Below are 23,419 nucleotides of genomic sequence, written 5' to 3' on the forward strand. Positions count from 1 at the left end.
CCACTTTTTTAATCTATGCAGTTAGCATTGTTTTGTTACTAGTATTGTATGTTTCTTTTGAACTTTCGGGTTAACAGTGTAATAGTGTTGCAGTGTTCTGCAAATTTGCAATTTAATATTTCAGATCTTGAGACATGAAAGTGCTATTTTAAAAAATAAAAGGTCAGAAATGTTTTCTTTGTCGTCTATTTAGTTCATTTTATTTCCTCAATAATTTTCCTCGATTGAGAAATCGGTCTGGGCTCTTATGGGTTAATCAGTAGCCTGCATGCTAGTATATGTTTCATTTACAGTCAAACATTTTGATGTACTCCAGGCTCAATTTTGATTAATCAAAAATCTGCGTAGTAGTACAGTCTGAAGATGCTCTTGCACATTCGGTGTCAATTGAACAAAAATTATGGGAGGATATAGGTTTAATAAGTTTTACAATTTTTGAAGTGAGTGATGGGTCGATAAGTTTAGATGTGTTCAATATTTTCTTATCTTTGGACATAATAGTGTAGATGTTTCTTTACCTGCTTGATAGTTTTGACTGAGACTCCAATCTTCCTCAGAAGAGTCATTAGTCCTTAAATTAAATTCATTATAGACGTGAACTTAAAACCATTGTTTTATTTTATGGCCTTGGTGCCCTGGCTTTCGGCTTTCGTGCCCTCAAAAAATTGACAGCACAAAAGGCCAAGTGGCTTTGACACTAAAATGACGAAATTCCAGGCCTGGATGGCAGTAACGCAACACTGTGGATGCCAGCTGCTGTAAAACCCAAAAGAAGAAGAAGAAGGTAAACCTGCGCATGCGCACATATTTGTATGGGAGAACAGCAGTTTTCATTTGGCCTTTAAAGACATTTAAAAGTGTTTACATAAAACTAGTGTTGATTCAAGAATAAATAACATTTACGGAATATATTGTTCAGGCGGTACGGTGGTGTAGTGGTTAGCGCTGTCACCTCACAGCAAGAAGGTCCGGGTTCGAGCCCCGTGGCCGGCGAGGGCCTTTCTGTGCAGAGTTTGCATGTTCTCCCCGTGTCCGCGTGGGTTTCCTCCGGGTGCTCCGGTTTCCCCCACAGTCCAAAGACATGCAGGTTAGGTTAACTGGTGACTCTAAATTGACCGTAGGTGTGAATGTGAGTGTGAATGGTTGTCTGTGTCTATGTGTCAGCCCTGTGATGACCTGGCGACTTGTCCAGGGTGTACCCCGCCTTTCGCCCGTAGTCAGCTGGGATAGGCTCCAGCTTGCCTGCGACCCTGTAGAACAGGATAAAGCGGCTACAGATAATGAGATGAGATATTGTTCATTTTGTGTTGTGGCGTTGTGATGAGCTTTTAATTTAAGCATTTTTTTTTTTAATGTTGTGTACCAATGTACCAAACTCACAGGCACCGCCATCTTGGGATTTTTAGTGATATTCGTCACCAGTCCGTGTGTTTTAGTGTTGCTTCCAGCTCGCTCACTGTTGGGTCAATCAGCTTACCTCATGATTCCCACCTAGTAGTCGAATCTCTCATGTTGACTTGTTTTTCCAAAAAAATTGGCTGAACACTTTGCTGTCTAGTGCTGGCGAAAGATCGGGTCACTGAGGAAAATTTTGTTTCCTTCCTAAAAAATCAATGATTTTCCAAAAATGAGAAGGTGTAAGCATATCAGTAATACTGTTTTGAAGAGAATTAACAAAAGTTTGACCCTCTTATTTCGAGTACCACCGTCATTAGTCATGCTCGGTGTCCACAATTTAAAGTGAACATACCCGGTAAATTCTGACTTTTATGTTTAAACACAAAGGATGGGGACCAATTTCAGTGATGTATTAGTTTTAAGCCTTCGAGGTACATAATTGTGATCTACAAGAAGAAGAAGAAGAAGAAGAAGAAGAAGAAGCCTTTATCTGTAATTCTTACCCTGATACTCAACATTCTAAATCTCTTTATTTTTAGCTTTTTGGTCTATTCATTTCTGATTTTTTTTTTTTTTCTGATGAATGGAAATTTAAACCAGTGGAAAATGATTGTTGGTTTGTGACTGGGCCAGTAGACAGAAATGGAGATTTTAAAAAACACTGGATTTAAATGTTCATATCTTTGTTTTGTAGACATATTTACAAAATTAAACAAGTTTTCAATTCAGATCTTCACGCTCTTTATTTTGATACATTACACTATGACAAACTGGCCTGTCGTTGCTACTAAACAAAAGCATCACAGCACAAAGATCGTTAAATGGTAGAGTGAGCATCACAACGAACACTCTCTCTCCTAGTTAAGACGCTCTAAGCATTAAGAGGCTTTTGGGAAACCCACCCCTGAACTGAAATCAGTTCTAAAATTTGAGAAAGTTGCCGAGAAGCAGTTGGGATGAGGCTGGATGATGGTGAATTGTGTGTGCAAAGAAAATAAGTGGAAAAAAAACAAAGAGAGAAAGAAAGGAAGAAAGAAAAAACGCCTAACAACTGTGTTCATAAGGCAGCGCTCTGTAAAAGCTGCTCAAGACAAACAACAGAACTAAAAGCACAAAACAGAGAGAGAAAAAAAGCGAGACAAGAGATGAGGGAAAACAATGAGAGAGGTGTCAGGTGGAAAATGAACATTTCCAGATGGAGGAAAGCACAGCGTGAAATGAAAGAGACATCTGTAAAATAAAGACAAGAGATGGAGAATGCAGACAGGACAGTTTGATTAATTAGGGCAGGTTTTAGAAAAAAAAAAAGGATTCGATAAAACATTATTTCTGACCCTTATTCGAAGAGTTTGTTCCAGTTTGTTAAAGTTCTAGTGCGCTCGATTTTTACACTGAAAGCTTGACATGAGAAAGAATGAGTGCAGTGTTGCGTTTTGCATCCTGAACCCCAAGCGTAAAGACTACGGCTCTCCAAGTACCACGTCTCACATTTCAGGCCATCGACTGCTCAGATTTTAATGGAACAAAAGTAATGCATTGATGAACACTTCTCCCGGGCAAAAGAGAGCAACACAGCTGTGCTTTATTACACGACTTACACTCGAGCCAACTGACAAAACAGACATCGTGTGAAAAAGCTGATGCCTTTTTTTTTCAGAACAAAACACACACAAAGTAAACCCTTTGAAAAATATCTTCCTGAAGGGTTCTTGGTGAAGTAAAGAGTTCTTCACTGTGTAAAGTGGGATCTTCTCTGCTGATTGGTCTGACCTTGTGATAGATCTCTCTCAGTATGTACAGTGTACAACACAATAAGAGATGAGAAGAGACGACTGTTTGTGTGTGTGCTTTTACTGCTCCTTTGTCAAATCGCTCCCATTATTTCCTCTCATGATCATAATGATGAAGTTAATGAGATGTGGTGAAGTTTGACCGAAGCTGCTCCACACACACAATGACCTGGAATGTTAAGCCTCGGTCACAATCAGACGTACGATTTTTTGGCCATGCGATTTTTGGCGTTTTCCAAATCGCTGCGTTTTTTTTTTTTTGTTCATGGAGAAAGAAGCGCGTTGGCCGTAAGTTTTTCTTGCAACCTGAAAAAAACGTAAGCGCCCGTAGAGTTTGTTTGACATGACAAAGAACCTCTGCGGCCGGTCTGCGGCCAGTCTACGGCTCAAAAATCAGCACGGCACACGCGCGCCCTCCGTGCGTTTCACGCGCGCCCTCCGTGCGTTTCTTGCATTTTTTGCACGTAGACCGGCCGTAGGAGCACGTATGGCCGGTTGTGACCGAGGCTTTAATGTTAGAACTGAAGCCCAGTGGATGAGACAATGGTGAGTGAGACACTGAGACTCACAGCTCTGACACTGGCTCTCTTTCGGACCCCAGCAGCGGCCGTTGCAGGCGCGATGGCACTTCTGACCTGGAAAATACACACACACACACACACACACACACACACACACACACCACAAGCACATTTAATGTCTTTAAGTCTCCATAATGTTCATGACATCAGTAAAGAATAGAAAAGTCACAGATTTATTTCATGAACAGACTCAAATAATATTAAATTTATAATTTAACAGTTATTCCATGGAATCAAGTCGTACTCGCGCAGCACCGAGTTCTCTATAATCCATGTATGATGAGATTGAGTAGAATAACTTCGATATTCTATTCACACTCATTGGATTTTGAGAAATGGACCATTTTAATTTAATTTTTTTGCAAATTCGATCAATAAAAGCTTAATACAAAACGTCCGACAAAATAATTTCCGCTTACGTAGGATGTAAACAAACTGGCGAAATGACAGAAGCAATTTGTGAAAAATGCTATAATAATAATAATTCTAGAAAAATAAAAAATAGGTATGTTCTTACCGGTACCATCAAATAATTTCATTCTATTTTTTGTTTCTTTTTTTGTATTTTTTGGGGTTTTGTTTTCAAGTAGAGTTTTCATTTCGTCCTTGGTTGGTTCAGGAACACGCTCCGCCACTTTGTTTTTCTCTACTCACGGTATATGAGCTGATAGCGTAGTAGTAGAGTAGCCAATATGTAAAGAAATGCTGTCGACCAAAAATGGCTTAAAAATAATGAAATTAAGGGTTTCAATATAAAAAAAAAACGATAAACAGTAAACAGTAAGCTATAATACAGTCAAGCTGGAAAGTCAGCACACCCCTTTCACCTTCTCCATGTTTAATTATGTTACAGACTACAATAGATTGAGTTCATTTTCTGTCACAAAATTCTACACAAAATAGCCCATAATGACAAAGTGAAAGCAAGTTTTGAGACATTTGTGCTAATTTATTAAAAATCAAAATGTAAAATATGTACACAAGTGTGCACACCCTTTGATATGATCTCCCAAAGTGAGCTGAGGTGCATTTTGTTTCCACTGATACTGCTTGAGATGTTTCTACAACTTAACTGGAGTCCACCTGTGGTAAATTCAATTGATTGGACATGATTGGGGATTGCCAACACCTGCTTATATAAGGTCCCACAGTTGACAGTGCATGTCAGAGCAAACTCCAAGCCATGGGGTCAAAGGAATTATCTGCAGACCTCAGAAACAGGATTGAGTCAAGGTATAGATCTGGAGAAGGGTACAGAGAAATTGCTGCAGCTTTACAGGTCCAAAAGAGCAGAGTGGCCACCATCATTCGTAGATGGAAAAAGTTTGGAACCACCAAGAATCTTCCTAGACCTGGCCGCCCGACCAAACTAAACGATCGGGGAAGACAGGCAGTGAGCAGGAACCCGAGGGTCACTCTGACAGAGCTCCAGCATATCCTTGTGGAGATGGGAGACTGTTTCAGAAGATCAACCATCCAGGCAGCACTCCACAAATCAGGCCTTTATGGTAGAGTGGCCAGACAGAAGCCACTCCTTAGTAAAAGGCACATGACAGCCCGCTTGGAGTTTGCCAAAAGGCACCTAGAGGACTCTCAAACCACAAGAAACAAGATTCTCTGGTCTGATGAAACCAAAATTGAACTTTTTGGCCTGAATACCAAGCATCACGTCTGGAGGAAACCAGGCACCGCTCATCACCTGGCTAATGGCATCCCTACAGTGAAACATGGCGGTGGCAGCATCATGGTGTGGGGATGTTTTTCAGCAGCAGGAACAGGGTGACTAGTCCTGATAGAGGGAAAGATGAACGCAGCTAAGAACACTGAGATCCTTGAAGAAAACCTGCTCCAGAGTGCTCTGGACCTCAGACTGGGGTCAAGGTTTACCTTCCAACATGACAATGACCCGAAACACAGCCAAGAGAACAAAGGAGTGGCTTTGTAGAAAGTCTGCAAATGTCCTTGAGTGGCCCAGCCAGAGCACAGACATGAATCCAGTTGAACATCTGTGGAAGGAGCTGAAAATGGCTGTGTACCGCTGCTCCCCATCCAACCTGACAGAGCTTGCAAGGATATGCCAAGAGGAATGGGTAAAAATGTCCAGCAACAAGTGTGCCGAGCTCGTAGCGTCTTTCCCAAGATGCCTTGAAGCTATAATTGCTGCCAAAGGTGCATCAACCAAGTATTAGGCTAAGGGTGTGTACAAATATGCAACCCCTAAATAACCTATTTTTGTCAGCAAAAATAGGTTGGGAATGTTAACCCATTCTTGTCTAACGTAGGATTCTAGTTGCTCAACTGTCTTAGGTCTTTTTTGTCGTCTCTTCCATTTTATGATGCGCCAAATGTTTTCTATGGGTGAAAGATCTGGACTGCAGGATGGCCAGTTCAGTACCCGGACCCTTCTTCTACGCAGCCATGATGCTGTAATTGATGCAGTATGTGGTTTGGCATTGTCATGTTGGAAAATGCAAGGTCTTCCCTGAAAGAGACGTCGTCTGGATGGGAGCATATGTTGCTCTAGAACCTGGATATACCTTTCAGCATTGATGGTGTCTTTCCAGATGTGTAAGCTGCCCATGCCACACGCACTAATGCAACCCCATACCATCAGAGATGCAGGCTTCTGAACTGAGCGCTGATAACAACTTGGGTCGTCCTTCTCCTCTTTAGTCCGAATGACACGGCGTCCCTGATTTCCATAAAGAACTTCAAATTTTGATTCGTCTGACCACAGAACAGTTTTCCACTTTGCCACAGTCCATTTTAAATGAGCCTTGGCCCAGAGAAGACGCCTGCGCTTCTGGATCATGTTTAGATACGGCTTCTTCTTTGAACTATAGAGTTTTAGCTGGCAACAGCGAATGGCACGATGAATTGTGTTCACAGATAATGTTCTCTGGAAATATTCCTGAGCCCATTTTGTGATTTCCAATACAGTAGCATGCCTGTATGTGATGCAGTGCCGTCTAAGGGCCTGAAGATCACGGGCACCCGGTATGGTTTTTCGGCCTTGACCCTTACGCACAGAGATTCTTCCAGATTCTCTGAATCTTTTGATGATATTATGCACTGCAGATGATGATATGTTCAAACTCTTTGCAATTTTACACTGTCGAACTCCTTTCTGATATTGCTCCACTATTTGTCGGCGCAGAATTAGGGGGATTGGTGATCCTCTTCCCATCTTTACTTCTGAGAGCCGCTGCCACTCCAAGATGCTCTTTTTATACCCAGTCATGTTAATGACCTATTGCCAACTGACCTAATGAGTTGCAATTTGGTCCTCCAGCTGTTCCTTTTTTGTACCTTTAACTTTTCCAGCCTCTTATTGCCCCGTCCCAACTTTTTTGAGATGTGTTGTCATGAAATTTCAAATGAGGCAATATTTGGCATGAAATTTCAAAATGTCTCACTTTTGACATTTGATATGTTGTCTATGTTCTATTGTGAATACAATATCAGTTTTTGAGATTTGTAAATTATTGCATTCCGTTTTTATTTACAATTTGTACTTTGTCCCAACTTTTTTGGAATCGGGGTTGTATATTAGTGGGCGGGGTGGTGTAGTGGTTAGTGCTGTCGCCTCACAGCAAGAAGGTCCGGGTTCGAGCCCCGTAGCCAACGAGGGCCTTTCTGTGCGGAGTTTGCATGTTCTCCCCGTGTCCGCGTGGGTTTCCTCCGGGTGCTCCGGTTTCCCCCACAGTCCAAAGACATGCAGGTTAGGTTAACTGGCGACTCTAAATTGACCGTAGGTGTGAATGTGAGTGTGAATGGCTGTCTGTGTCTATGTGTCAGCCCTGTGATGACCTGGCGACTTGTCCAGGGTGTACCCCGCCTTTCGCCCGTAGTCAGCTGGGATAGGCTCCAGCTTGCCTGCAACCCTGTAGAACAGGATAAAGCAGCTACAGATAATGGGATGAGATATATATTAGTCTCAGGTCCAATGAGTGCAGTTTTATAAGGAAATTAGTTGTAAGTTTTACTGAACATCTTGCAGAACCAGCCACAGTTCTTCTGGACCCTTTGACTGAACACTCGCTTCTTAATTTTTCACCAAAACCCAGCAGCCTTCATTATGTTTTCTTTTTAAATCTGAAAAGTGCTCTCTTATGGAATATGCCACTTAGATACAAACTTTTTTTCTGTAACATTTAATTTTGTGCTGGAAAAAAAAAAATTTAATTCTAAAATGTTTTTGTACCGACTGATAATGTAGAAGTCAGAAAATGACAGGTAAAGTGAGTAACACTGATTGAGTTGTGCTTGAAACTGGTACAGACTGGTCTGATTGCTTCTTGTTTTGCTTCGTTAAATCCTTGAGCTTGATCTTTGCTCATATGTCCTGCTCTCTGCTTAATGAAGGTGACCAGTAATCTCTCTTCTTTTCATAAGACTATGATCCTGACAGGTGATGTAATGGCACGTAATGTTTCTCTTCTTTCATAGAGTAGTGTTGTCTAAACCAGTTATGTAATGCTTCATCATACATGTACGGTACATTATACATAGACTTAATTTATACATAACTTAGCTTCGTCAATTAAATCATCATCATCCAATCACATCACTACAACACACTCTTGAATGTGAATATAATCTCATGCTTGTTCTACAATAAACTGAGAAACATCTCTGAGCAGCTGTGTCAGCGACTGTTTGCTCCCGGATCGATCCGCGAGGCAGAACCTCTTAGGCAGCAGACGGTCGACATTCCTACATCATACTTTATCAATTCAACCTCCTTCACAACAGACAGATCAAAACCTAACATGTTGTTACAGAGGCACCTGTCAGGGGTGGAGCATATTATTCAGCAAGAGAACAGTCGGTTCTTGAAGTTGACATGTTGGAAACAGGAAAAATGGGCAAGCGTAAGGATCTGAGTGACTTTAACAAGGGCCAAACTGTGATGGTGAGATGATTGGGTCTGAGCATCTCCGAAACGGCACATCCTGTGGGGTGTTCAGTCGTCATAATATTATTGCTGGTCAGAGCATATAGACCCCGAATACATCATTAGAATTAAAATGCAGATGCGGATCGGAGACGTGGGTTAAGCCACGCCCACTTCAGGCTTACATACAAATACAGATGGTGGCGCTGCAGATACTGATATTACACCCCTAATTCACTGGACATATTAACGCATTTCAAATTAGTTCTTTCTTTCTTTCTTTCTTTCTTTCTTTCTTTCTTTCTTTCTTTCTTTCTTTCTCATCCTTTCTTTCTTTCCTTCCTTTTTTCTTCTATTTTCATTCCTTCCTTCTTTTGTGCCTTCATTCATTCTTTCCTTCTTTCATCCTTCATCCTTCCATATTTCTTTCTTTCTTTCATTCCTTCATTCATTCTTTCATTCTTCATGCCTTCCTTCTTTTATCCTTCCATCTTTTTCCTTCCTTCCTTCCTTCCTTCCTTCCTTCCTTCCTTCCTTCTATCATCTTCCCTTCTTTCTTTCTTCCATTTTCATTCCTTCCTTCATTCCTTCCTTCTTTCATCCTTCAATCTTTCTTATTTCCCATCCTTTCTTTCCTTCCTTACTTTCTTCTATCTTCTTTCTTTTTCTTTCTTTTTTCTTCCATTTTCATTCCTTCCTTCTTTCATGCTTTCATTCCTTCCTTCCTTTGTTCTATCCTCTCTTTCTCTTTCTTTTTCATTCCTTTATTCATTCTTTTCTTCTTTCATCCATCTTTCTTCTTTCCCATTCTTTCTTTCTTTCTTTCTTTCTTTCTTTCTTTCTTTCTTTCAGTTTTCATTCCTTTGTTCTTCCTTCCTTCCTTCCTTCCTTCCTTCCTTCCTTCCTTCTTTTCCTGCTCTTTCTGTCCTTGGTACAGTGTTTCCTTGCATTACACACGGGACATTAAAGCTCTTTTATTCTTTACTTTCCATCTGCAGAATCCAAACCAGTAACACTGTGTCAAAGGTAAATGTAAACATTATTAACATCATTCAGACTTATATAAAAGTGACTGGTCAATTACACTACTTATTGGAATAGCTAAATCATAATGATGACAGTGTTGACAGTAGTGGATAATGAGCTCCATCACAGTATTGCAATATGAGAACCGCCTGGCTATAAGTCTCACATACATAATTAGACCCTCATCTGTGATGTCCATACCCATCATCCTGGATGTGGACGTGATATGATCTCATATCTGCTCTGCAAGCTGTCAAAAACACTTCTGAGGCTTACATGTATTTGTGGTAACCATCAAAAATGAATCCCAATTAGCATTCAGTGAAAACCTGCTTTATAACAGGGTACACAACTCAGTGGGGTTCTTTTGAACACTCATACCCACCCCACTGATACTGCTCAGAATTGATTTGGGAGTTTTAATGCGGCTCAGAAGAAAGTCAAGCAGATCTCCTTCTCATTGAGACTGTGCAGGTGGGTTAGAGGAAACCACGATGGCTTGGTCAGACACTAAGCTCTTTTTGATTGACTCGCCGGAGATGCTGGCTTCCTCTGACTGCACCAGAGAATCAAGGCTAGTGTTGCCCTCTCAATTTGATCTCTCTCTCGCTCTCTCTGGTACGGCCTCCTTTACTTCCTGGCTTTAATTGAGTTGTGGGTAATTACGGTGTGAGATTAGTGAGCAGTGAAGTGTCAACCTCCGTCCCTGGACCACTTCACTTAAAAATAATTATACCAATGGTAGACTCTCTATTCCCTCTCACTGTCTCGCTGAGTCTCTCTGTATCCTTTCTCTCTTATATCCTTCTCTGACTCACTAGTTTTCTCCTAAAACTTGGCAAACTGGGAGACGAGGTAGGGGATAGGGACGTAACCAAGTGTGAACATATCATTCAGAATGAACATTTATGATTACAAAGATATTAACTGTGTGAGCAGGATTAAAAACAAACAAACAAACAAACAAACAAACAAACAAACAAAGTCTTGTGTACATCTCCAGTTGGGACCAAGAATGAACTGGAGTGATGTAGCTGAGGTTGAGGAACTGTCAGAGGCAGAATTCACACATGCATTCGAAACGGGGAAGCTGTTGCCTCAGGATGATGTCTAACAAAACAGCAAGGCATCAAGAACCGTTCAAAACTGATTGAAGTCTCATTTCCTGTCTTCTCAGATACCTTCAAACTGCCCCCAGTTGAAGGCAACATTGATGTATCTTCGATGCTGCCTATTATCAATAAATCTGCGCAGCAGCTCCCTCAAGCATCACATGACATCCGTGAGGCGGGTGACTTGCAAAGGTATCTTTGCCCAGGCCTGTTGGCCATAGCCACCTTAAGGTAGTCAATCGGTTGGCCTGTGTCCCTTCCAAGTACCATCTTCAGAGTGGTACATGGCTGGTCAGCCTTGTGCTTTGTGTGACGCTCCCAGAGCAACAATTAGACCACAGGTCGGTCGTGCTGCATAACGTGACTGCAAAGAGCAAGGTGTTGTTCCCTGATGATACAGGAGAGGTGGAGTAAGTTGCCAGAGAGCTGATTGTTAGACCAGTGATCACGCCAGGATACATTTTGGACTCTCCACAGCATCCAAGTATAGGTACCATCCAGGGACTTTTCCTGAGTTTTGGTCAAGGACCAAGATTCTGAGCCATATAACAGTATGGATTTGACTGACACTTTAAATACGCTGATCTTAGTTTCCCTTGTCAGAGGTGCAACCCAGTCTTTGTTCAGGGAATTGAGGGTGCTTTGGCTTTTCGACATTTGATATCACGGGGCACACTTTTCCAGCTGACCAGGTACTTAAAGTATTCTCTATACTCGACTTGTCCCTCAAGCAATGGAAAGAATAACAACAACAAAAAAAAAAGATGGTGAACCAAACTTCAGAGAAAAGTGATTTGGGATACAAATATAAAAGTTTTTGGGCTTTTTTCTAACATTTTTAAACTGTTACTGAGAAATAAGACCAAGAGTTTGCCTAGTGGTTAGCATGTCTGCCTCTCGAACAGGAGATTGTGAGTTCTACTCGCGGTCAGGTCATACCAAAGACCATCATAAAAATGGTACCTACTACTGTCTGGCAAGGCATGCTGCAATACATATGCAAGTGGGGAGTCAAACTCTTGTGGTTACGAGGACAAGCCCCCCACTATAACCCTAGCTGTATAGGCAAGAGGCTGAGGACTATCAAAATGGAGATCAGCGCTGTACCCATATGCTTTAAAGAGTTGGTTAGCACTGGGACAGGAGACTGCCTGGGAAGACTAGATTCTGGCGTGAGAGGAACTTTGACGTTTTTTGACTTGACTGAGAAATAAACATTTTACTATCCTGTAACACCATGATCGTAACCAAATAAATGTTTGAGATGATTTGTTAGCCAACTAACGAACTCTTTAGTTCAGTTACATGGTGTGTAGCTGCCATCAGAGTTAGTTATGGAATTTAAGTTCATTTAATATTTTGAGACAATTAAGGCGGTGCGGTGGTGTAGTGGTTAGCGCTGTCGCCTCACAGCAAGAAGGTCCGGGTTCGAGCCCCGTGGCCGACGAGGGCCTTTCTCAAATAATTTTTTTTTTTTATTTATTAAACGAGGGTCCTTCTGTGTGGAGTTTGTATGTTCTCCCCGTGTCCGCATGGGTTTCCTCCGGGTGCTCCGGTTTCCCCCACAGTCCAAAGACATGCAGGTTAGGTTAACTGGTGACTCTAAATTGACCGTAGGTGTGAATGTGAGTGTGAATGGTTGTCTGTGTCTATGTGTCAGCCCTGTGACGACCTGGCGACTTGTCCAGGGTGTACCCTGCCTTTCGCCCGTAGTCAGCTGGGATAGGCTCCAGATTGCCTGCGACCCTGTAGAAGGATAAAGCGGCTAGAGATGATGAGATGAGATGAATGTTCTTTGTCACTGTGAGGAAGGGGGGTTTTGTTTGTTGCTGCACCCTATGCATGCATGCTTGTCGGAGCGTGTCTGTAACGTAAGGTTACCTGTTGTTTTAAGTTTATGAAGAGTTGGATTGTGAAGACTTGCCAAGCCTGAAGTTTCCTTTTACTCCCCTTGAGTTAACGCGGCCAATGAGGTATGCCGTTATTTGTGTTTAATTATGATAATTTGCTCTGTGAACTTATTCTAATCACACACGCTAACGCTGTTTACTTGATAACTGAATAACTCATGTTTCATTATCTGTATATTTAAGTTATATTTCCTTTGTGAGATGTTTATTTTTATCATTATTCTCTATGAGAATATTCTGGAAGGCTGTAGAGTCATTTATGTTTTTGTATTTTATTTTATCTAGTTCTCACGGTGTTTTGACGGCACGTTGAAAGCATGGATGTGCAATAAAAGCCCGTATCTCCAAGAACGCCTTGTGCTCGTGTTTTCAACTGGAGGGGAGCTATATGGTGTGCTGATGTCACATGTTATTGTAAATGCTATGCAAAAAGGTCATTCGAAACAAACATCCTTTGAAGATTCTTCAGTCAAAAGTTCTGCCTTATGAGACACCTGTCTATTACAGCAGTGAGACAAGGAGGCAGCAACCTTCTGTTTCGAACGCAGCTCATGCTACTGCTTTTTCCCAGTGTTTACCAAGGGCATAGTTTTAGCCACACCCATGTCAGGTTTAAATCCAAATACAGATACAGCAGAGCAAAGTATAGAGACTTTAATTCTTTGCTAAAGGTTTACTTGAAGGGATTTGACAATGAAGGACCTTCACTGGATACACTTCAATGCATTGCATACTTCCTTGATAAAGCAGTGATGAGGGTTTTGTGAAAGACCTCTAGAGGGGAATTTTAACTAAAGGGGTTACTCAAGTAGTGTTACATTAATGCTAGTTCTCTCTAGCTTCAGCTTGAATAATGTGAACTTGCTACTTGTTTTTACAACTATATTCAATGTGCTAGGGTGGCATGGTGGAGTAGTGGTTAGCGCTGTTGCCTCACAGTAAGAAGATCCGGGTTTGAGCCCTGTGGCCGGCGAGGGCCTTTCTGTGCGGAGTTTGCATGTTCTCCCCGTGGGTTTCCTCCAGGTGCTCCGGTTTTCCCCACAGTCCAAAGATATGCAGGTTAGGTTAACTGGTGACTCTAAATTGACTGTAGGTGTGAATGGTTGTCTATGTGTCAGCCCTGTGATAACCTGGTGACTTGTCCGGGGTGTACCCTGCCTTTTGCCCATAGTCAGCTTGCCTGCGACCCTGTAGAACAGGATAAAGCGGCGAGAGATAATGAGATGAGATGAGATTCAATGTGCTCTCAAAGCTGGTAAAGGCTGATTTGAGTTACAGTTGTAGTTAACAGGTTTTGGTTGGTGAGTGTATGTTTGGTGCATGGTGTCACTGGGTAATGCTAGCTTCCAGGAACTTTGGCTGGAGTGCACTATAAGCATCATGGGAGACAGGGACAGATCCAGACCGATGCAACCGATGCACGTGCATCGGTCAGAAATATATGTGCACCACTTGGCATCAGTCACAGGGCATTTGTTTACTTTACCGTTAACTGGCTACATGGGGGGGCGGCATGGTGGTGTAGTGGTTAGCGCTGTCGCTTCACAGCAAGAAGGTCCGGGTTCGAGCCACGTGGCCGGCAAGGGCCTTTCTGTGCAGAGTTTGCATGTTCTCCCCGTGTCCGCGTGGGTTTCCTCCGGGTGCTCTGGTTTCCCCCACAGTCCAAAGACATGCAGGTTAGGTTAACTGGTGACTCTAAATTGACCGTAGGTGTGAATGTGAGTGTGAATGGTTGTCTGTGTCTATGTGTCAGCCCTGTGATGACCTGGCAACTTGTCCAGGGTGTACCCCGCCTTTCGCCCGTAGTCAGCTGGGAAAGGCTCCAGCTTGCCTGCGACCCTGTAGAAGGATAAAGCGGCCAGAGATAATGAGATGAGATGAGATGACTACATGGGCTATAACCATGCTCAACCAACAGACCAATGGTTCAGGATCCAACCACCTGTGGTAAGTGGTGATGCTTCCCTAACCTAATTACCTGTATTCTCACAATGCTTTACCATGAGTTGGCCTAGTGGTTAGTGTGTCCACTTCTCGATCGGGAGATTGCAAGTTCTACTTGTGGTCAGGTCATATCAAAGACCATCATCAAAATGGTGCCATCTGGTAAGGCACACTGCAATACAGATGTGAGTGGGGAGTCAAACTCTTGTGGTTACCAGAGGACTAGCCCCCCCACTGTAACCCTATCTGTATAGACGAGAGGCCGAGGGCTACGGAGATTGGTGCTACCCAACTGTATGGCGTGGGGAGGACTTTAGACTCATGATGCTTTGTATAGCGTGACCTGAGACAAAGAATCTCTGTCAATCCAAAAGTTTCAGTTAAAGTGATGCTCTTTGAAATAAATGTGTTAAACAATTTCAGATTACTTGAAGTTTTGTGCATGTGCATTGGCTTTGCGTATCTGCCCGCATGCCAGTTGGTAAAGACGGATTGGCTTAAATATTTCATGGAGTTATTAGAATTTACAACCCCGATTCCAAAAAAGCTGGGACAAAGTACAAATTGTAAATAAAAACGGAATGCAATGATGTGGAAGTTTCAAAATTCCATATTTTGAAGGTTAGAGACGAAGCCTTGGGCCAAAGGGTCGCTGGTTTGATTCCTGGGACTGGAAGGAAACACGTGAGCGGAGTTAAGTGAATGAACACCACTTTCCCTCCCTCTTTATCATAGCTGAAGTGCCCTTGAGCAAGGCACCGAACCCCTAACTGCTCCCTGGGCACTGTAGCATAGCTGCCCACTGCTCTGGGTATGTGTGTGTTTGCACTCAATGCTTCAGATAGGTTAAATACAGAAGAGGAACTTCACTGTGTTTGAGTGTACATGTGATAAATAAAGGCTTATTTTTTATTATGAATTCACAGTCAGGCTAATTTGGTGGCAAATAACACTTTGTGTGTGTGTGTGTGTGTGTGTAGGGTTTGAGGCATTTTTTTTTTTTTTTTTTTTAGTACAATCTGTGTAGCCCAGGACAGTATATCATGTGTTCATATGACACACGTTTACACATCTTCATGTTAATTTCTTCAACAAATGTTGTCCTAAAACTCACCCAATGAGGTGTAAGAATGTAACATAGTTTGTCTCAGTTTTAACATGTCCTTTCGCAGAGTGTATGTTTCCAGCCGGAGTAAAGCATCACTAAAATTCCCCATGTGTTGGATTTGCCCTTACACTACTGCACCAACCGCACTGGCTAGAGATGGGGTTAAAAATGTTGGCATGAAGAAAACGTTATTTAAAGCAATGTTTCATTTTTAACCCCATCACTGAACATGGAAGCTTTCCATGTTCAAATTTATTTCCAAAGTACGGAAACAAACAAGTGTCTTCCAGGAGAAGGAGCCATAAAATTATTTAACCACCTTATTACTGCATCTGACTTTGATAAAAAATTCCTAGTCACTGAGATCTGCAGACAACCCAAGAGCAACAAATTATGCTTCCATTGTGGGTTACGTGCTGGTGCTCTTTTGCCGTGGGGGAAAAGTCAGATCAAAGCGATTGAAAAAGCGGCGGGTGGATTGATCACACACCGTCGGCCGGTTCAGAACATGCTCCCAAACCGATACTCTCTGATGTATCAAGGTAAGGCCAGGCCAATCCAATAACGTCAGACGATTCTGAGAAATCATCTCACTCTGGTTGGTCATTACAATGTTTACACCAGTGGTATCATGCAAGAAGTGAGTTGTTGTTGCTCATTAAGCCCCACACCAAAGACTTACACAAAACAATGCCTAATACTATGTCTCTCTACAAATACAATTACAGGCTATAATTGGAGGATAATGAGTTCTTTTTTTCTCATGAGGAATCCAGCACTTAACAATGTTTAACAATATTTATACCCTGAAGCAGAATCTGTAGAAGAGTTAAAAAAAAAAAAACGTTCTACAAGGTCCTCACAAGTGTTGCTGCTGTTGGATGGCACCACCAGGTAATCAGGACGAGCGTTCTTCACGATATCCTGCCAATGGATGGTGTCGGCATGGCAAAGCAACTTATTCTGGTCCACATACACACCTCCATGCAGTATTTCTAGAAGAAAAAAAACAGACAGAACACAACATTTAATGATCAGAAGAAAGGCCGTTTGAGATCATCTCCAAAAATGAGAGTTAATACGTTCCAGAGAAGCTGCGGAAATCCAGTAGATTATACCACTTACTTTTATATAATGATTGGTCAGAAGGTGTTCATTAATTTTCTATAGTAGCAGATCTGACAGTGGTGCAGTTGCAAGTCACAGGTTTATATTAATGCACTTGTGTAGCAGATGGACAGATTCAAAATGGAGATATTATTTAGGAAGAATAGTTTGAGTTACTTGTTGGCAACAACATTGTTGTATGTCTTTTTGAATATTTAGTTATCTATATTTTAGTCAATGGTTTTATATATATATATATATTTTTAAATAACGTAGCTTTTGGTTTTTTTTTTTGCCCCACTATTATCATTGGCAACAATGATATTTGTGTCTTTTCTGAAAGGTTTTTTTTTGGCCATGTTTTTGGAATTTTGTATACATTCTATAGATAGATTTATTTCATCTCATTATCTGTAGCCGCTTTATCCTGTTCTACAGGGTCACAGGCAAGCTGGAGCCTATCCCAGCTGACTACGGGCAAAAGGCGGGGTACACCCTGGACAAGTCGCCAGGTCATCACAGGGCTGACACATAGACACAGACAACCATTCACACTCACACCTACGGTCAATTTAGAGTCACCAGTTAACCTAACCTGCATGTCTTTGGACTGTGGGGGAAACCGGAGCACCCGGAGGAAACCGACACAGGGAGAACATGCAAACTCCGCACAGAAAGGCCCTCGCTGGCCACGGGGCTCGAACCCGGACCTTCTTGCTGTGAGGCGACAGCGCTAACCACTACACCACCGTGCCGCCCATAGATTTATTTATTTATCTATTTTTATTTTATTATTGGATCTTTTACCCTTAGATGCATAAGTGGGGTCCAAACGGACCCCAGTGGTAGTTTTGTTGCAAAATCTTTGTCATTTTACATTTATATTGTCTAACCTTCCATGTATTCCTCAAATAGGGTGTTTTTGATATGTTCTCATTTGGATTTGTATGTATAGTTTTTTTTCTTTTAAGTTATTTTATATTTTGTATCAATACCTAACTTTTCCATAAGTGGGGTCCAAACGGACCCCAAGCATTTTATATGGAGTTTCGGTTGATATCCCTAGGAACTTTTTATTTTTGTCACCTCTGGTTGTCAGGAATACATTTGTTGCCGATCAACACATCTACTGCTTACATTCTCACCACCCTGAAGAGCATTTTTACTCAGCAACACACATGTAAGTATTATCATCAGTTTTATTCGCCATACAATAGTCCTAAAATGTTAACTTATTTTCAACATCAATGAATCTTGTGTGATTGTGTTGTTACTGCATACTTATGTTGTTCTATACTTATTTTTATTACACTAGCTTACTGTGCTAACAGTAAAGTACGGCTTCCAAACTGCAACCTCAATGATGAGAAAACCTTGAAGAAAAAGGGAAGAGGGACATTTGATGTCAGAGTGGAGAAGAACCACAACATTTGTGCTGTGACATGGTACGACACCCGTCAGGTGACACTTGTGTCATCCTTTACTGGCCCAGAACCAGTGTAAAAGGTTAAATGTTGGGACAAAACTGCCAAAACATTTGTGGAAATTCAGAGGCCTAACATCGTGGCGACCTACAACAAAAACATGGGGGGAGTGGATTTGCTGGACTCATTTGCGGCCAAGTACAAGTTTCCTCTCAAGTCCCATCGTTGGTACATCTACATCTTCTGGCACACAATTATTCTAGCTGTGATCAACGCTTGGCTCCTGTACAAACGGGACTGCAAGGCCTGGGCTATTCCAAAGAAAGAGATCCTGATCAGGAGACGGTTTCAGGCCCAGTTGGCATCCTCCCTTATCCTGACTGGCACATCTGTCCCAGTGCCAAAGCGAGGGCGGCCATCCTCAAGCCCTATGAGTTCTCCAGCTGCTAGGCCCTCTAAGAGGAGAAATGCACACCCACCAAGTGATGTCTGCAAAGACATGACTGGGCATTTCCCCCATCAAAGCTGACGGGGGAAGGTGCAAACAGTGTGCTAATGGCTACACTAACACTGTTTGTATGAAGTGTGATGTCCGCCTTTGTTTTTCAGAACAAAGAAACTGCTTTTTGGACTACCATAGGTAAAGAAGGGAGATGTAAAAATGCATCTTAAGTTTGTTTTCAGATTTGTACATACAGCATTCATCCAGTGTTTTTAAAGAGTGGAAATTACTTTTTTTGAATAAATTACTTGTCATAAAACAATATAACATGTCTGACTATTATTGTTGTTGTTTGTTGTGAAGATACAATCACTTCTGTGACCCTTTATCAGCAGGAAAGTGAAGACAAACACACCCAGATCATTTACAGTGTGTGAATGATGCCAGTGAAATTCTGCTACCTACCCTTGAGAGCCAACGTTGTAATTTTACAACATTTCCCCAAAAAGTTGCTAAAATGTCAAAATTAAAAAAGAAACACAATTTTTGCATCAGAGCCTTCCTAGAACAACATATATTAGGTTGAAAATTTTTTTACACTTTTTTTCTATATTTGGGTGTTAAGGGGATAAGTAAGCATGTAAATAAAGTGCATGAGAACATCATACAACATCATACTGTTGTCATTGTGTCATTACTGTTTCTCTCATCATTCTCTCCACTGGAGAATATGTTATCCTCTGAGATACCGCTATACGGATGAGCACACACACACACACACACACACACACACAAATTCAACTGTACATGTACAGACATACAAAAATAAACAAACAACAAACAAATTCACACAAAACAAACACAAACAAACATAAAGTGGTGAATGAACATGTCAAATATCAAAATATGGCATTAACAATCAACTCTGAACAACATAAAATCAGTTTCCACTCAAAAATGCCCTAATTCCAATTGGGGTCATTTTGGACCCCACTCATGGAAGAGTGTAGGTCTGGTCGTCCATGCATCTAAGGGTTTATAGTGGGGCGGCACATTGGTGTAGTGGTTAGCGCTGTCGCCTCACAGCAAGAAGGTCCGGGTTCGAGCCCCGTGGCCGGCGAGGGCCTTTCTGTGCGGAGTTTGCATGTTCTCCCCGTGTCCGCATGGGTTTCCTCCGGGTGCTCCGGTTTCCCCCACAGTCCAAAGACATGCAGGTTAGGTTAACTGGTGACTCTAAATTGAGCGTAGGTGTGAATGTGAGTGTGAATGGTTGTCTGTGTCTATGTGTCGGCCCTGTGATGACCTGGCGACTTGTCCAGGGTGTACCCCGCCTTTCGCCCGTAGTCAGCTGGGATAGGCTCCAGCTTGCCTGCGATCCTGTAGAACAGGATAAAGCGGCTAGAGATAATGAGAGAGAGAGTAAAGTACGTATAAATGGATTAAAACGCACACACACACACACAATGCATCATTTTTTTTTTAATAAATAAAAATAAAAGTAACTGCTGGCTGTGAAGGTGATAAAACATGCTGTTCTAGAAAAACAATCAACAGTAACTCCACCTCATGACACCATCCCATCGTTGATTATTTTCCTCTCATGACACACCCTGAAGTGTTTTATTTCCTACATGATTCATGTCCACAGATCCTGGCTCACACGCCAGATGAGGTTTTGCTCTGTAGAATGAAAAGCCGTGGCCTGGTTCAATATTTCCCCCACAGTCTTTATTCATTTATTTAAGAATCTGAACAAATCCGGTGGATACTGTTTTTATGAGTAATGTTAATCTTTCTGTTTTTAGAAGGAAAGAAGCAAAGAGAGAGACAGAAATAATTAAATTTCTCTGCCAATGCCAAATCCATTCCAGGATGACAATGCTAACAAGTTTGTAATTTAATATTTTATCTTCTGAGAGATGACATGGGCTTTCCCTGTCCCTAATACACACCGAACACCATGGAGTGTCACATGGGTCAGTGAATATGCAGGCAAATTAATTTGTTTTCCACCAACCAATCACCAGAACAATGAGATGTCTCAAGTCTGATCCAGCAGATGACATGACACGTTAATAGCTTAGCATTTCTCTGAAAACGGATTGAGAGGGTGGCAATCAGCACTTCTGTTGAGAAAGAGAAGTGTTAGAGAGCTTATGTCAGATTATCATTATTTACTTAGTTGGAATTCTCTCCCTCTCCAGAAGGAGATTAGCTGGTGAACCAGATGAGACATGTTCATGACCACAGGCTATCAGAAGCTGATAATAGTCTAACAAAAGCTTGATTAAATTGTGCTCCAGGAAGCAGTGTTATTGTGTCATTCTCTGATCTACGAAGGACGGCCACAAACCTGTCACTCAACACATAAAGACATTTAAGTCCTTAATCCAGGAAACTCATTGAGCTGCTGAAGGACACTCTGACCACTGACATTTACACCAAGGCCAACCAGGGGAATGTGGGGACAGTCCATTCATTAAAGCAAACGTTTCCTTTCCTTTCCTTCTCCTCCATGTTTATCCTTTCATTTCTTTCCCTCCATGTTTATCTTTTCATTTCCTTTCCCTCCATTTTTATCGTTTCCTTTCCTTTGCCTCCATGTTTATCCTTTCCTTCTCCTCCATGTCTATCCTTTCATTTCCCTCCATGTTTATCCTTTCCTTCTCCTCCATGTCTATCCTTTCATTTCCCTCCATGTTTATCATTTCATTTCCTTCTCCTCCATGTTTATCCTTTAATTTCCTTCTCCATGTTTCTCCTTTCCTTTCCCTCCATGTTTCTGCTTTCCTTCTCCATGTTTCTCCGTTCATTTCCATGCTTATCCTTTCATTTCCCTCCATTTCCTTCTCCTCCATTTTTTTTTCCTTTCATTTCCTTCTCCTCCATGTTTCTCCTTTCCTTCTCCTCCATGTTTCTCCTTCCCTTCTCCTCCATGTTTATGCTTTCATTTCCTTCTCCTCCATGTTTCTCTTTTCATTTCCATGCTTCTCCTTTCATTTCCCTCCATGGTTATCCTTTCCTTCTCCTTCATGTTTCCCCTTTTCTTCTCCTCCATGTTTTTCCTTTCATTTCCCTCCATGTTTTTCCTTTCATTTCCCTCCATGTTTATCCTTTTCTCCTCCTCCATGTTTTCCATTTCCTTCTCCTCCATGGCTATCCTTTCCTTCTCCTCCATGTTTTTAATTTCATTCCCTTCTCCTCCATGTCTATCCTTTCATTTCCCTCCATGTTTATCCTTTCCTTCTCCTCCATGTTTCTCCTTTTATTTCCCTCCATGGTTTCCCTTTCATTACCCTCCATGTTTCTGCTTTCCTTCTCCTCCATGTTTTTCCTTTCCTTTCCTTCTCCTCCACATTTATCCTTTCCTTCTCCTCCATGTCTATCCTTTCATTTCCCTCCATGTTTATCATTTCATTTCCTTCTCCTCCATGTTTATCCTTTAATTTCCTTCTCCATGTTTGTCCTTTCCTTTCCCTCCATGTTTCTGCTTTCCTTCTCCATGTTTCTCCGTTCATTTCCATGCTTATCCTTTTATTTCCCTCCATTTCCTTCTCCTCCATTTTTTTTCCTTTCATTTCCTTCTCCTCCATGTTTCTCCTTTCCTTCTCCTCCATGTTTCTCCTTCCCTTCTCCTCCATGTTTATGCTTTCATTTCCTTCTCCTCCATGTTTCTCCTTTCATTTCCATGCTTATCCTTTCATTTCCCTCCATGGTTATCCTTTCCTTCTCCTTCATGTTTCCCCTTTTCTTCTCCTCCATGTTTCCCCTTTCCTTTCCCTCCATGTTTTTCCTTTCATTTCCCTCCATGTTTATCCTTTTCTCCTCCTCCATGTTTTCCATTTCCTTCTCCTCCATGGCTATCCTTTCCTTCTCCTCCATGTTTTTAATTTCATTCCCTTCTCCTCCATGTCTATCCTTTCATTTCCCTCCATGTTTATCCTTTCCTTCTCCTCCATGTTTCTCCTTTTATTTCCCTCCATGTTTTCCCTTTCATTACCCTCCATGTTTCTGCTTTCCTTCCCCTCCATGTTTTTCCTTTCCTTTCCTTCTCCTCCACATTTATCCTTTCCTTCTCCTCCATGTTTATCCTTTCATTTCTCCCCATGTTTTTCCTTTTATTTCCTTTCCTTCCTTTCCTAACCAAGCAACAACCAGTAGAGATGCAAATCCAGAAGAAGACGTTAAGCTGGGTAGGACATACACTCAGGAAGCCACCAAATAACATCAACAGGCAATATTTAAAATGGAGTCCACGAGGAAAAAGGAAAACAGGTCATCCCAAATACACCTGAAGGTGAAAGTGAAATGGAAGCCAGGGGCGATTTATGGTAAACAAAAGAGAAAACTGCACAAAAGTGGCCAACAGGGGCCTTTCTGTGCGGAGTTTGCATGTTCTCCCCGTGTCCGGGTTTCCTCCAGGTGCTCCGGTTTCCCCCACAGTCCAAAGACATGCAGGTTAGGTTAACTGGTGACTCTAAATTGACCGTAGATGTGAATGTGAGTGTGAATGGTTGTTTGTCTGTATGCGTCAGCCTTGCGATGATCTGGCGACTTGTCCAGGGTGTACCCTGCCTCTCGCCCATAGTCAGCTGGGATAGGCTCCAGCTTCCCCGCAACCTTGCACAGGATAAGCAGCTACAGATAATGGATGTACGGATCCACTGTACACTGTTTCTT

At 41.9% G+C, this 23,419-nt stretch overlaps 1 protein-coding gene across 3 annotated transcripts in view; it reads right to left on the bottom strand.

Annotated features, from left to right (window-relative positions):
- The window catches only part of LOC132891447 (receptor tyrosine-protein kinase erbB-4-like), a 962,854-nt gene that overhangs the window by 268,960 nt on the left and 670,475 nt on the right, over positions 1 to 23,419 (bottom strand). For all 3 annotated transcript variants that reach the window (XR_009655323.1, XR_009655322.1, XM_060928997.1), the window contains exons 4-5: positions 16,630 to 16,761; positions 3,758 to 3,823 (exon numbers count right to left, since the gene is read on the bottom strand). Coding sequence is in view for 1 of the 3 variants with exons in the window: in XM_060928997.1 (XP_060784980.1) it covers positions 3,758 to 3,823; positions 16,630 to 16,761 (198 nt within the window). In the remaining 2 variants the exon portion in view is untranslated. The remainder of the gene's footprint in view (positions 1 to 3,757; positions 3,824 to 16,629; positions 16,762 to 23,419) is intronic.

The sequence above is a fragment of the Neoarius graeffei genome, chromosome 9 (genome assembly GCF_027579695.1).
Source record: "Neoarius graeffei isolate fNeoGra1 chromosome 9, fNeoGra1.pri, whole genome shotgun sequence".
NCBI classification, from domain to species: domain Eukaryota; kingdom Metazoa; phylum Chordata; class Actinopteri; order Siluriformes; family Ariidae; genus Neoarius; species Neoarius graeffei.